Source organism: Octopus sinensis, linkage group LG1 (genome assembly GCF_006345805.1).
Source record: "Octopus sinensis linkage group LG1, ASM634580v1, whole genome shotgun sequence".
In the NCBI taxonomy this organism is placed as follows: domain Eukaryota; kingdom Metazoa; phylum Mollusca; class Cephalopoda; order Octopoda; family Octopodidae; genus Octopus; species Octopus sinensis.
In genome coordinates this window covers 74,686,358-74,702,236 of record NC_042997.1, presented here as the reverse complement: position 1 = coordinate 74,702,236, position 15,879 = coordinate 74,686,358, and the positions used below count along the sequence as shown (strand labels likewise).

At 38.2% G+C, this 15,879-nt stretch overlaps 1 protein-coding gene across 2 annotated transcripts in view; it reads left to right on the top strand.

Annotated features, from left to right (window-relative positions):
- Nucleotides 1-15,879, top strand: part of LOC115213643 (dynein beta chain, ciliary-like) — an 884,597-nt gene that overhangs the window by 392,269 nt on the left and 476,449 nt on the right. For both annotated transcript variants that reach the window (XM_036501971.1, XM_036501966.1), the window contains exons 19-20: nt 3,933-4,136; nt 15,405-15,806. In XM_036501971.1, the coding sequence (XP_036357864.1) occupies nt 3,933-4,136; nt 15,405-15,806 (606 nt within the window). The remainder of the gene's footprint in view (nt 1-3,932; nt 4,137-15,404; nt 15,807-15,879) is intronic.

Sequence of the window (15,879 nt, the reverse complement as noted above, 5' to 3'; positions counted from 1 at the left end):
TGGTAATGAGGGCCTCCACCCTAACTACTTCAGCATGATGCAGCACCTCTACATCAAGAATGTGATCCTGCCTTCTAATATGCAAGATGGAGCTCAGATGATGAAGTTGGACTTCAGGGCCTTGATGTATCTGTGATAGAGGGCCATGCATTCTGTGGCATAGAAACGGAAAGGGAGCATCATGACACTGTACACCCTTATCTTCATGCTGCATGCAATGTCATGGCAGCTCCATAGATGCCTCGTGGGAGAGCCAAAAGCCTTTGTGACAGACTGTATTTGCCTCTCAACTTTGAGGTCAAATGAGTTAGTACAAGTCATTGTACTACTGAGATAGCTAAAGGCCTTAGTGTACTTTAGGGGCTCCACATGTACCATCACTGGCTAGGGCTCTCTTGATCTATTTGGACATCTTGGTGGGGGCTAGTAGAGCAACTCAGTTTTTGAAGTGTTAAGACCAAATATTTCTGCTGCACAAGAAAACTGGTCCACAATGTATTGCATGTCATCAATGTTGTTTGCCATGACTGCTGTGTCATTTGCATTGAGCAGCTCCTTGACACACATTTCCCTGATTTTGGTGGAGGTATGAAGATGGGCCAAGTTGAAGAGTTTCCCATCTGTTCTGCCTACCTACCCACCCAATACTTATTAAATATAAAGTTTATAGAAAATATATTGAAATGAATATTTCCACCTAAACAACTCCATAAAATTGATTAAAACACCCAAATTGTAATGAAAATAACCAGTAAATAATTTTTTTAAATAATGAAAGGAATCTATATGGAATGACATATCACTTTAAAAGGCATCAATTGCTACAACATAGAAATATTGCTACAACATAGAAATAAATCAGGGTAAACCTACTGCTATTAACCCTTTTGATACCAAACCGCCTCTGCCTTTATAGTACAGATGTCTTGTTTTCAAAAGTTGTGAATTGAAATCTTCTACCAAACCTCAGCCACAATTTATGTTTTTAACACTAGCTTAATGATAACTAGGTTATTTTACTAAATTCTTTGTTATATTTATAATAGAAATATGGTAAAAAAAAGGGTTAAATATAAACTTTAATTATAGAAAATGTATTTAAACTAATATTTTCCCTTAGAAAACAAGCATATAAAATAAAATTGACTAAAACAAGCACATGGTAACAAAAATATTCATTATATAAGAAGAATATAGTATCAAAACAAAGGCTTATCACTTAACTTAATTTGTTGTTCACTGCTAAAAGACCATTTGTAATTTAAGAGTAGAAGTCCTGAATTACTCTTTAATGCAAGTGACATTGTACATAATGATACACAATACTCATATATAACTTACTGATAAATGTAAAAGAATGACATTACATTCAACTCTTAATAAATCTAATGCTTTTGTAAATCTACACTAAATTGAAAATTAGAAAATACTCAAAATTTCACTGACTTCCTAAACAAAAGTTAAAATAGTTGCCCAACATTTTCATCTGTAGCAGCCACTAAATATTGAACTAAGCCTATCTTTTTCCTTTGGTATAAATCACTAAAAAAAACAAAATTCACATGAAGATTAATATATATCTGTTAATAGAGGGCTACAGTGACCACCCATCAAACTACCCATTATTTGTTTAAATATCTTACATTTAAAGCAATATTTACATTCTTAATGATAAAGCTAACTGTTTCCTTTAGTCTACTCTTGCATAAACAAGTAAAACCATTATATCTACTCTTGGATTTAAAAAAAATAATGTCTTTCATTATTTCTTATACAGACTGGACTCAATGGTCTTATATGACTTGGACTGATATATATATCTTATATTGTTATGTGTGTGTTTGTGTGTATGTAAAATATATATCTCTTATTATAAAAGGCAGATTTTATCTGCCTCCCTTTGTATCTTATAGAAATCTACAATATAGGATTTCTTCAATTACAATTTACCTAGCATTTTTAAGAGTAGAATGCATCGGGTCGTGCCAGGTCCACTTTTTAAAATTTCAACCCTAATTAAGCAAAATTTACAGAAAACTCACATTGTGGTGTATGAGTCAAATGCTTCTCTTAGTGTGGGATACAGCACACGCAAACGCACACACACAGTGTGCAACGAATAAAATGAAAGTAATTCACTTTCTGAAGTGAGTGACTCTTTCACTCTGCCTCCCACTTCCTCTTTACACACATAGACACGCAAATATATAAATAAAATTGTAAGCTAACGTGCGTGTGTGTGTGTGTGTGTGTGTGAGCGTGTGTGTGTGTTTGAGGGTGCGTGTGTGTGTGGGTATGTGCGTGTGCGTGAGTGTGTGACTGGAAAGTTTTTTAGGACGAATATAAGACCTATATCCAAGTAGCAGAAAGATCGCCCAAAAGTATATATAGATATTTAAATGTATTTATATATTCATCTATACACAGATGTATGTATAATGTGTGTGTATATATTTCCATACACGTAACCATTCACTCCGCACAAAGTTTTTTAGGACGAAAATAAGATCTAAAGTTATCTCTAAGTAGCACAAAGATCGCCCAAAAGTGTATATAGATATATAAATATATTTATATATTCATCTATGCACACATGTATGTATAACGTGTGTGTATATATTTCCATAGAGGTAACCATTCATTCCATACAAAGTTTTTTAGCACGAAAATAAGATCTAAAGTTATCTCTAAGAAACAGAAAGATCGCCCAAAAGTGTATATAGATATTTAAATGTATTTATATATTCATCTATACACACATGTATGTATAATGTGCGTGTATATATTTCCATAGAGGTAACCATTCAATCCATACAAAGTTTTTTAGGATGAAAATATTTATATATAAAAGAAAGGTTGTGTGTCTGTCTACTCCGATTTAGATTCCTAACTACTCCCACATTTTGCGATGCAGTTTAACCAAAACCGGGTATCTTATAGTCGTGATTCATATCGAGCCCTTCTGGGTATTAGCACGCGTCTACGATGAGTCTATGATTTTACAAATAATTTACCATCATTTTTTTCCATTTTCATGCATATTTTTAAAAATAAACGGAAGTAACTCTCAAACTTCACACCAATATGCGTGCTCATATGCGACGTAATATCACATCAGCAGCATTTCCTCACACCCTCCTTGCACTTGGCGAAGGCAAAATACCAGGGGATGAAAATGGTAATATTGCCATCGATTCCATTTGTACCATTGTTAAGACGCCTTCTGATCTCAGAGATGCAGTGTTCCCAGATCTACAAGCTAATTATCAGAATATGGATTGGATTGGCAAAAAGGCTATACTGGCCCCGTGGAATAAAACTGTTCATCATATTAATGATGAAATGCTAAAACTCATTCCTGGGGAAGTCTATGTATATCAGTCTATCGATACAACTCCTGACCCAGAGGACGTCATCAACTATCCAATAGAGGTACTCAATTCCTTTGAGCACCCCGGACTACCACCACACTTTCTCAAACTTAAAGTTGGTGCCCCTATAATGCTCATCAGAAATTTGGTTCTCCCAAAACAATGCAATGGCACACGTTTGATCGTTAAGTCCTTATCTCCCACCGTAAGCTTATATCAATATTTGCCTGAATAATCATCATAATTCAGTGCAATCATTAACAGTACTTTCAAGCAATTCAGCCCCGAGCAACGCCGGGCAATTCTGCTAGTATATATCTAAAATTTGATCTAGAACAATCCAGAAGGAAATGTATTTATTGCCAGCTATATAAACTCATGACTCTTCAACCTGCATGTAGTTTGATAAATGCCAATGCATGAAACTCTTGGACCTTGAGTTACTCTGCTACTTCTGCTAAATATTAATAAAAATATGCCTATACTCATATTTTAAGTTGTATTTTTCCTGTTTGCATCAACATTCCTGTATATATGTACATATATCAATTTTATTTCCAGAAACTTCCTGATAAATGGAACAACACCAAGAAGACTGCTATCACTGTCAAACAGTATGTAGCTCCTTTACAAGCTGCAGAAGTCAATAATGTTCGTAAGAAGACTGCAATATTTGATGCTAAGCAAATAAAATATCGGGAATCCTTCTGCACTTTGGAGCCATTTTACTATAAATGTGAAAATGCTTATGATATACTGGATACTGTGAGTACAAATAATTAATGCATGTTAGTTTGCTGTCCTTTCTATTCATGACTGGAAATGTCTCTTTTTTCTGGTTCCTTTTTTGATTTGGTCTATTTAGAGCTGCTTTAGCTTAAAAACTTGATAGAAAATATGGTTGTTAGCAACAACAACAATAAAATATATACAGAAGCACTCTTTTATTTCCTACATTGTGTCAGAAGGTACACATCTGCCAGTCCCTTTTTTTTTACCTTACTTTCAGCTCTGAAGGAAAGGCCCAGTCCTTTTTAACCAGTATAACTAATGTCATTAATATTCTTTTTGAACCAAGTTTACATCAACGCCTGTGGGAAGATTTGAGTACGGAGGAAATTTCTGACATTCTGGAAAAGAAGGGCTGGACATTGTGATTGGGGGTTGGACACAAGTAATGAATGGAGGAGAGATGAGAAGAATAGGAATAGCTGCATAAAGGTGGCATGAGCACAGCTAGGTCTGAGCAGCAGAGATTATTATAGTAGTGGTAAAAAAAATAGAAACCAAGGAAAGGAGACAGAGAGAATGCCTTCAAACCAGGAGCTGAAGCTTGTCTATGGGTGACTTTACACCAGTCAGTCACATGGGCATTTTCTGGATGCAGTCCAGGTTATCAGTGTGTGTAGCAGCATCATCCCAGTCAGGCTTTAGCTGAATATTGCTCATGATTAAATGAGTAGGGTGGTATCTGTTTTCTTGTTGTTGAAAAGGAAAATATTGGCATATCCATATTAGAGGATGTTTTTGGGGTTTCTATTTATGGAATCAGTTTTGACTTAGCATACAGTCAGAAGAGGATAATGCATGGTTGGAAAATATTAGGGAGGAATAAAGTAGTGTCATCTGTGTAAGAGTGAATGTTGGATGTGATAGCGGGTGAATTATTGCTTTATATAGGGACAAGTGTGGGAACAAAACTGAATTGTGATGCACTGTGAAGTTGATGAAATAAGGGACAAAAAAACTCCATCAACACATGTGGCAAAGTGCAATATGTTAGAAAACTTCCAGTTAGAGAAGGTAGAGGCTCTTGGCAAAAAGTTTTGATTGAAAATTCACATGCCAGACACTGTCAAAAGGTCTGTTGCTTCCATCAAACTCTGCTAAATTAAGAGCCTACTGGAAGGTAATGGTTTTGAATAATGTCTGACTGGCCATTAACAAATGAGAGATATTCAGAGCTTTGGAGGATGTCATTGTTAATGGGTTACATTAAAGTTATTAGAAGTAGGTGTAATAGGGTGACAGTTAGAGAGTTTCTTTTCTTGAGAATGGGACACACTGTAGTATATTTCCAAAGATCAAAGTAAGTCCCTGTAGTAAAGAGATATTGAAGTGTGTGACATGTATGAGTAGTTCCAGGGCACAGTGTTTGTAGCTAATGTTGATTTGAAGTGACTGAAAGTACTGTAGTGAAATATATAGTCAGTACAAGGTGTTCATGTGGCTGTGTGTATGATATTACAAGAGAGATGAAAAAATAAATTCAAGATCTATATATTTTTAGATGAATAAGGTTGTGGAACCATCTGATGTGACTCTACTCAGAAAGTTGTAATATCATTTGACAGGAACAAGGTATAAAGAAAAACATGGAACAAGCTGGTAACTTTAATGCTGGCCACATGTATATATACAAGCTGAATGGTAAATGGAAATTGCTTGATGAACATTTATTCATATATCTACATGCATCAGCATGGGTTGTATATTTGCTGTTAACCATGGTGAGGTAGCTCATGAACAGCGGTCATATTAAAACCTGTGCAGTGTTGTTGGTGCTGTATAGAGATGTTGTTGACAATGTTGGTAAGAGACATGAGGTGACGAAGACAGAGATCGCTGCAATGCTGTCGTGTGGTCAGTGGTTAGACCTTAGAAAATCTGGAACCAACAAATCTTGAGACTAGGAGGAGATGAGTTATAATAGCTAATGGTAGGCTCAAAATTAGAGTTTAGAATAAACTGTCTCACGTGATTTATTTGGAGACTGTGATTGGTTAGGTTGCATATTGGTGATTAAGAGATAAATTGTGTCAATATCAACCAATCAGAGTGGTGGACGCAACAGGGTCTAAACAGTGGTCAAAAGTTAGCTGTTATCTGCTATGTTCGAGTATATGTATATATAATAGATAGAGGAAGTTCACTAGTGATCCCCCACAAGTCATTTTGTGGGAGACAAAATAGCTGATAAAAGGAAGATATTTCTGTAATGGAGAGGTGAAAAGAGTTGTGTAGCCAGCAAAACTTGATGTGCAAACATGATGAACCTACACTACCGTCAGAAATTAATTAGCACCCTTGATTTGCTCTTCACTCAAGGTATGTGCTGTCACCTAGTGGCCATATCTCGAACTATTGCTTTGTTGCGAGTTCACTGTTGCGCAGAACGATGACGTAACTTTGTTTGCAGAGCAGTTTGAGAGTCTACAGCCTTATGATGTTGACATAGCAGTGCAACAACAACTTGGAGTGCAGATGCAGACAAATTTTCCTTTGTTTAATAGATATAGGTAGCGCCTCGCAAGGACCGAAATCACACCATACTAAGTTTTCTCATCGCGTAAGACGTTTTGAACAGCTCATAGGTTAATTGATTTAACCTATTTAATGTAGAAATTTGAGAAGTGCTAATTAATTTCTGACGCAAGTGTATGTTCAGCTAAGTGGAAATCACGGGAATGCGAAAAATTAAGGTAAATGAGAGAACATTGGCTGCTGTGAGAATGAGCAGTGCCAAGAATTTGCCTGCAAAACAGTGAGTTGTTTGCAGAAGCAAAGGCTGTAGATGCTAGCAAAGCAACAGTGACTAGCAAAGCGAGTCAAGCCATAAAGATGGTGGTGAAAGAAAGAAATTCCAACATGCAAGAAACTTGATGTTGATCAGGCACCAAAGGAAGAAAATGCTTGGAACACTATGTGATGCAAGGAAAGATGCGTTTAGAAGAGGTGGTTTGTACGTCCTACAAACCAGAGAAGAAACACACGACAAAAATATGCAAGGAGCTTTTTTTTTGCCGGATGAGAAAAGGCTCGAGAAAAACCTTCTGCTAGAATAAATATAGAAATGTGTCAGAGTGGATACCATGAGGCAGACAGCATATATGTGTGTATGTATGAATGTTGAGTAAAAATATTTTTTTAAGTATGAACAAAACAGGAACAACAAGGAAGAATGTTCAGCAAAGAAAAGTGTCCATCAAATAGAACAAAACATATCTCTTTCTCTTTTCTCTTTTACTTGTTTCAGTCATTTGACTGTGGCCATGCTGGAGCACCGCCTTTAGTCGAGCAAATCGACCCCAGGACTTATTCTTTGTAAGCCCAGTACTTATTCTATCGTTCTCTTTTGCCGAACCGCTAAGCTAGGGGGACAAACACAGACACACAAACACACACACATACACATATATATACATATACATATATACGACAGGCTTCTTTCAGTTTCCGTCTACCAATTGGCCATGCTGGAGCACCGCCTTTAGTCGAGCAAATCGACCCCGGGACTTATTCTTTGTAAGCCCAGTACTTATTCTTTCGTTCTCTTTTGCCGAACCGCTAAGACTTAAACACACCAGCATCGGTTGTCAAGCAATGCTAGGGGACAAACACAGACATACACACATATATGTACAATGATACAGAAAGAGAGAAAATGTGAATGCAATGTCTATAACAACATAAGTCTATTCTTCAGTCCGTTCACTGGCAAGGCAAAGTTAAGAAATGTAAATAGTCTGAGACACAGAATGTCTGACATGCAAAAGTGATAACAACTGTCCAGGAAACTGGAAATCACAGGATGCAAAAGTCAAAGTGCTTGAGGTGCAATGCTGGCTGCTGAGACATGAGTAGTGCCAAGACTTTGCCTGCAAAGGCAGTGAGTCACTTGTAGTGGAAAAAAAAATGTTGTTAGTCTGCAAGAGCAGTAGGTCACTTGCAGAGGTTAGTGTTGTAAGCCTGCAAGAGCAGTGGGTCACTTGTAGAGGCTAGTGTTGTAAGCCTGCAAGAGCGGTGAGTTGCTTGCAGAGGCTGCAGGTGCTAGCATGCAGGAGCAAAAGAAAGCTGTCTGTAGTGAACTCGTGAACTTCCTCTCTCTATTATATATGCATACATTCGAACATAGCAGATAACAGCTAACCTTTGGCTGCTGTTTGGACCCTGTTGTGTCCACCATTCTGATTGGTTGATATTGGTGCAATTTGTCCCTTACTCTATTGTGCGCCAATATGCAACCTAACCAATCGCAGAGTAAGAGACAAATTTTGCCAATATCAACCAATCAGAGTAGTGGACACAACAGTGGCCAAAGGTTAGCTGTTATCTGCTACGTTCGAATGTATGTATATATAATAGAGAGAGGAAGTTCACTAGGGTTTGCTGCATATTTACTACATGAAAATATATTTTATTCTTCTTTCGATGATGGTACATGGAATCAAATTGTAGAAGCTAGATGAATGAAGTAATCTATGCAAGAAAGTTCAGAGACAGAAAATGTAGAATAACAGCTAAGTGGTGGTGGACATAGCAACAACATGGATGGCTCTAAGTCTAATCAACTAATAAGCAAAAAGATGGGTTCGAAAGCTGTTTTTATTATTAGACATTCTAGAAACTCCCATGAGAAAAGCTAAGCTTCTTGAATAATTAAGATTCACGTCCCATGACACAGACACTTTGAGAAAAGGGAGGTTACTCTATGATCTTTCTTGCAAGGGAGATCGTTCAACTATTTATCTAACTGCACCACTACATTACATTTGGCTAAATGATACTCTAATTCAGCGTAATAAAACAGCATATACTTCCAAATATTTGTAAAGTACAGGTTTGAATAGAACAAAAACAAGTACTTCTAATAATGGTAATGATCTTGTCTCATTTAAATTTATTAAATAATTTCAAACAAATGTGTCCAGCATTTATAACTCGCCTTTGTTGAGATGTTGGAAAACATTTTAGGGGAAAATATTGACATTTGCAAAATTATAAAATTACCTATATTTGCAAGGAATATCAACATCATCATCATTTAATGTCCATTTTCCATGCTGGTATGCGCTGGATGGTTTGATTAAAAACTGCTAAGTCGGGAAGCTGCACCAGGTTCTGATCTGATTTGCCAAGGTTTCTACAGCTGGAAGACCTTCCTAACGCCAACCACTCTGAGGGTGTATGGGTGTGTTTAACGTGCCACCAGCATGGATGCCATTGACCTGACATCAGCATTGGCCACCACTACAGTCTTACATAATATATTGTCAAAGGTCTCAGTCACCTGTAACTGCCTCCATGAAGCCCAATGCTCAAACTGTTCTTTTTATGTGCCACTGCCTTGGGTGTCAGTCAGATGACATTGGCCGCAATTATGATTTCACTTAGCTCAACAGGCCTTCACAAGCACAGCATATCATCCACCATTTGGCAGGTGCTTTTAACAGGCCAGTTACATGACACTTGGCATTGGCCACAACTACAATCTCACTTGGTTTGATGGGTCTTCTCAAGCAAGGAATATCGCAAAAGGTCTCAGTCACTTGTCATTGACTCCATGAGGCCCAACATTCAAAGATTGTGCTTTACCACTTTGTCCCATGTCTTCTTGGATCTACCTCTTCCATAGGTTGTCTTTACCATTAGAGTGTGACACTTCTTCAAACAGCTGTCCTTGATCATATGCATCACATGATTATACCAGTGCAGTCATCTCTCTTGCACAACACATCTGATGCCTCTTATGTCCAACTTTTATCTCAAGATGCTTATACTCTGTTGTGCATGCACACTGACATTACACATCCAGTGAAGCATACTAGCCTTTTTCTTAAAAGCCTATGCTTGTCCTCTGCAGTCACAGCCCATGTTTCGCTGCTGTGTAGCATGGCTATTCGCACTCAGGCATCATACAATCTGCCTTACACTCCGAGTGAGAGACTCTTTGTTACTAGCTCTCTGAACTTTGCCCAGCCAATTCTTATTTTAGCAGCTATTCTCTTGGAGCATCCACCCCAACTACTGCCTTGTCACCTAGGTAATGGAAGCTATCAATTACTAGTTTTTCCCCTAGCATGTTAACCTTCCTTTGATATTTCTGCACCTCATGTGTCCATAGCTTACACTGGGTACATCTTACGGAGTTTCTACCTTCACCTTTACTAGTGATCAAGCTTGGCCCTTTACCTGAAGAGATTTGTGATTTGTCTGCTTTCCTACTTATTAAGACTTTGTTTTTTGCTAGGTCAACTCTAAGGCCCTTCAATTCTAGACCTTGATTCCGTACTTGAAACTTCTCTAGTTCTGGTATTGATTCAGCTATAAGAGCAGGTCATCAGCATAAAGGAGCTCCCAGGAGCAGCCTGTCTTGAATTCCTGTTATTGCCTGGAGGACTATAAGAGAGGCCTGAGGACTGATCTTTGGTAAACCCCAACTTGTACCCTGAATTCTTCACTATACTCATTGCCAACCCTCACCTTACTGACAGCATCTCTGTAAGTGGCTTGTACAGCTCTCGCCAATCACTCATCTTTCCCTAGTTTCTGCATTGACCACCAGATAAGGGATCAGGGTACCCTGTGAAGGGCTTTCTCTATGTCAACAAAAGCCAAGTACTGAGGCTTATCTTTGGCTAGGTATTTCTCCTGCAGTTGCCTTACCAGAAAAATAGCATCAGTGGTGCATCTCCCTAGCACAAAACCAAACTGCATCTCATCTAAACTAACTCTCTCTAGTTAGGCTACAACCCTCTCTATAACTTTCATCACCTGATGCGACAATTTGATATTTCTGTAATTCTATCTTAAGGCACAGATTTACCTTCCTAGCAGTTGACTATGGTGCTGCTACACCAGTCATTAGGTATAACTCCTTTGTGTACCACCTGGTTAACTACATGGGTGACAAGCCCATAGCCTACACTGCCAAATATTTTAAGCATCTCAGCAGTAATTCCTGGTGGGCTGGAGGCTTTCCCTGTCTTCATATCTTTAATTGCTTTATCTACCAAGGTACAGTCAATTCAGAAAGCTGGTCCCTCAGTTGGGTCAACATTTGGCAGACACTGTTTCTCCCATTCATTTTCTTCATTTAGTAGCCTTTCATAATAGCGTTTCCAAGTCTCTTTCTTTGCAGCATCATTAAATACAAGTGAACCATCATCCATGTGGACAATCAAGATTTTCTCTCACACACTGTCTTGCAATTTGAAACACTTCGAGTCTCTAGTCTTCATGACACAGAACATTGGCAGACCTCTTCTTTTCTGCTTCCCCTCTGGCTAAGTGTACCTTTCTCCTAGCTTCCCTTTTGGTTATCTGATACACTTCCCTGCTATCAGCACACTTCCAGTCTTGTTTCTTTTTTCTACTGGCCTTGTCAACTATAATGTTCCACCACCATGTCACCTTAGGTCAAGAGGAGACTTTGCACTTGCCACAGACCTGGTCAGTAGCCCTCAACAGGTTGTCCCATAGGAACTTCCAGTTGTCTTCCACATTATATGATGCTATATCCCCCCCTTTTTCATCAAAAGCTTCAAGTAATACATCTCTAAACCTCTGTCCATTCAGAGGATCCTTAAGCTTCTAGACCTTTCTTTTCCACACTGGTTGTTTTTGGTCCTGCTCCTGAAGTTGCTAACAACAACCTTTGTTGTGGGGTGCATTCTTCACCTGGGTAAGTTTTGGCATTTATAAGTGGCCATCTTTCTCATTTCTTGGTGAAAATGTAGTCAATCTGACTAGTGTGCCTACGAGATTGGTAGGTGAACAAGTGGCTGGCAGGTTTCCTGAACTTAGTATTGCAGATTATCAGATCATTTGCATCACAGAACTCCAGCAGACTGGTTCCCACCTCATTACAGGAACCAAATCCGTTGTCTCAGTGCACACCATGGAAGCTACCTGGATGTTGTTCAACATGCCCATTGAAGTTGCCAGCCACAAAGAGAAGGTCCCTGTAATTCGTTGATGAGGTAGTGTGCAAGAAGGTGTCAGAAAATAGGTCTTTCTGTTTATCAGGTAGACCTGGCTGAAGGACATAGGCTGAGATAATGGTTGCTGTTCCATGTTGCAGCACTAGTCAAAGCTTAAGTAGTCTATCACAGACTCTGACTACCTTGATTACCTTATCAACCCATTTCTCAACAAGGAGTATACTGTTGCCCCCAACCCCACCACTATTCCATACCCAGAAAATCTTATATCTATGCTCTTTGCCTGTAAGGAACCTAGCAGAACCTCCTTTACTTCTTAGATGCAACACAAATCTACATGCCTCCGTTCAAGCATCTCAGGGAGACAGCATTTTGCATATGAAAAGAAAACTCTCATGTGCATTTGGCAGACATTGTAAAACTACAAATAGGTTTCAACCTGCATACACATCGCCATCATTTTATTCACTTTGCAATCACTATGTTTACTAGGAAATAGACACTAGATAGTGGTGGAAGGGAAAGAGCATTCTGTATAGGTAACCATTAGAGTTGCTAGGAGAAAGACTTCCAGTAGAGGCTAGAGGAGAAATACTTCTGGTGCAGGTAGTGCGGGTGGGTTGAGAGGGCACACCATGGATGCACTATTTTCTAGCTAAAGGTGGTGTAACATATCCACAAATAAAATGAAAGCTGCTAATTAACAATAAACATGGGAAAGCAAAGATACAGACATAATATGGGTGAGTGAAAATAGGGGGTAACAAAACAGAGAGAGAGAGAGAGAGAGAGAGAGAGAGAGAGAGGTGAAATTTTCAAGAATTAGGGCTGCAGTAGATGAAAACAATAGAACATTTGGATTAGATACCAGGTAACAAAACAAATGAAGAGATGAAATATTTCAAGATTTAGAGCAACACTAAACAGAAACTATCATCATCATCATCATCATCGTTTAACGTCCGTTCTCCATGCTAGCATGGGTTGGACGGTTCGACCAGGGATCTGGGAAGCCAGAAGGCTGCACCAGGCTCCGGTCTTATCTGGCAAAGTTTCTACAGCTGGATGCCCTTCCTAACGATTTCACTTGCCCCAACAGGTCTTCGCAAGCAAGGGGGGTTGCCATAGGTGCCTGTCGTCGGATGAGGTTCGATATTGACTTTGCTTGCCTCAACAGGTCTTTTTGTGTCGATATCGACTTCGCTTGCCTCAACAGGTCTTTGTGTGTCCAAGGGGGGAAAGGCATGCATAAGTGGGCTGGACTCACTTGTCCTGCCTGGTCTTCTCACACACAGCATATTTTCAAAGGTCTCGGTCGCTGGTCATTTCCTCAGTGAGACCCAAGGTTCGAAGGTCGTGCTTCACCACCTCGTCCCAGGTTTTCCTGGGTCTACCTCTTCCACGGGTTCCCTCAACTGCTAGGGATTGGCACATTTTCACACACCTATCTTCATCCATTCTCGCCACATGACCATACCAGCGCAATCGTCTCTCTTGCACACCACAACTGATGCTTCTTAGGTCCAACATTTCTCTCAGGGTACTAACGCTCTGTCGAGTATGAACACTGACATTACACATCCATCGGAGCATACTGGCTTCATTCCTCACGAGCTTACGCATGTCCTCAGCAGTCATGGCCCATGTTTCACTGCCATGTAGCATGGCTGTTCGTACACATGCATCATACAGTCTGCCTTTTACTCTGAGCGAGAGGCCTTTAGTCACCAGCAGAGGTAAAATATCTATATTTGTGGAATGATCAAAATATTAATATTTGCAGAAATATTAAAATGTCAACATTTGCAGAATGATCAAAATACCAATTGTTGCAGTATTATCAAAATACTATCAAAATATAATTTGTGGAGCTATACAATTACTAACACTTTAGCATTTAGATTACTCAGTCAAATGTAATGCTTATTTATTCATTGTTTTGAATTTATCATGTATTATCATATAGCCTTGAGATTTTGATGAGATTGTTTATTTTTATAATAATATTGTAGGATATGTTTGAGAGTTTGGATCTAGCCTGTTTGAACATAAAACAAGTTAAATATTTGGACCTGATATGACTGATTTAAATGCTAACAGATTAATACAAGTAAACATTGAATTTCCATTTACATAGCAAGGATACAGACATAATATGGGCAAGCGAAAATAGTGGGTAACGAAACAGAGAGAGAGAGAGAGAGATGTGAAATTTTCAAGAATTAGGGCTGCAGTAGATGAAAACAATAGAACGTTTGGATTAATTCACTTAGAAAATCAATATTTACGAAATAACCATGTTTTCACAGCTACCAAATTATTTTCATTTGCAAAAACTAGAGGTGAAAAAGATTTTAAAGTGGGTTTGTTATTTTGTTGTCAGTATTTATGCTAAAATGGCCAAGATAGTAAAGTGATAAACTAAATGCATTACAGTACATTGCTTTATTGTGTAATTTCAAATCCTGCTAGTGTTAATTTTATCTTTTATATATAAGTGGTTGCAATAATAAATGATTCTGAATGAAAATCGATAAAATGCCTTATTGAAAGAAATCACTTTTGAAATATTCTAAAATAATAGAAATTAAAAGTACAATACTGTATAGTTTTCTGTGACCAGTTCCTATTGTAAGTTCAATTCACTTAGAAAATCAATATTATAATATTTTACAAACAGGAGTGGCTGTGTGGTAAGTAGCTTGTTTACCAACCACAAGTTTCCGAGTTCAGTCCCACTGCGTGGCACCTTGGGCAAGTGTCTTTTACTATAGCCTCGGGCCAACCAAAGCCTTGTGAGTGGATTTGGTAGACGGAAACTGAAAGAAGCTCGTCGTATATATGTATATATATAATATATGCGTGTGTGTGTTTGTGTGTCTGTGTTTGTCCCCCTAGCATTGCTTGACAACCGATGCGGGTGTGTTTATGTCCCCGTTACTTAGCAGTTCGGCAAAAGAGACCGATAGAATAAGTACTGGGCTTACAAAAGAATAAGTCCCGGGGTCGAGTTACTTGATTAAAGGCGGTGCTCCAGCATGGCCGCAGTCAAATGACTGAAACAAGTAAAAGAGTAAAGAGTAAGAGTAAACAATAATAGAAAGAAATTTACTATTGACTATTATGATCTTTGTTTTCATTTGTTTTTCAAGACCATTAATTTATAAATTCTCTTAAAGAAATAATATCTGCCATATTCTGTAAATGACAATATTTGTGTATTCAATTGAAGAATTTAACTGAGTCCTATCTGAAATACTGATTGAATAAATTTAATTATCAATATCTCACACATCTGGCTTATTTTTAGACTCATGTGGAAATATACACTATGGAAAAAGAAATGGAAAGTCTTCAGATATCTGCTGCTCTATTTGAAGTAAACATTCCTGACTTCAAACAATTGAAGCAATGCCGCAGGGATCTACGTTTGCTGAAGCATCTTTGGGATTATATTGAAATTGTGTGTTCCAGTATTGCAGAATGGAAATGTACACTGTGGGTAGACATTAATGTTGACCATATGGACCTGGCTTGTAAGATATTTGCAAAGGACATCAGGATGATGGATAAAGAATTGCGAACATGGGATGTTTATTTGGGAGTAGAAAGTAATGTGAAGAATGTAATAACATCACTTCGTGCTATTGGAGATTTACAGAGCCCAGCTATTCGTGATCGTCACTGGCAACAGTTGATGGCAGCTACAAAGGTAAATGAATTATGGGCTTTTTGTAGCCCAATATTCCATTATTTTTCTCATTACTATATGTAATGATTGACAA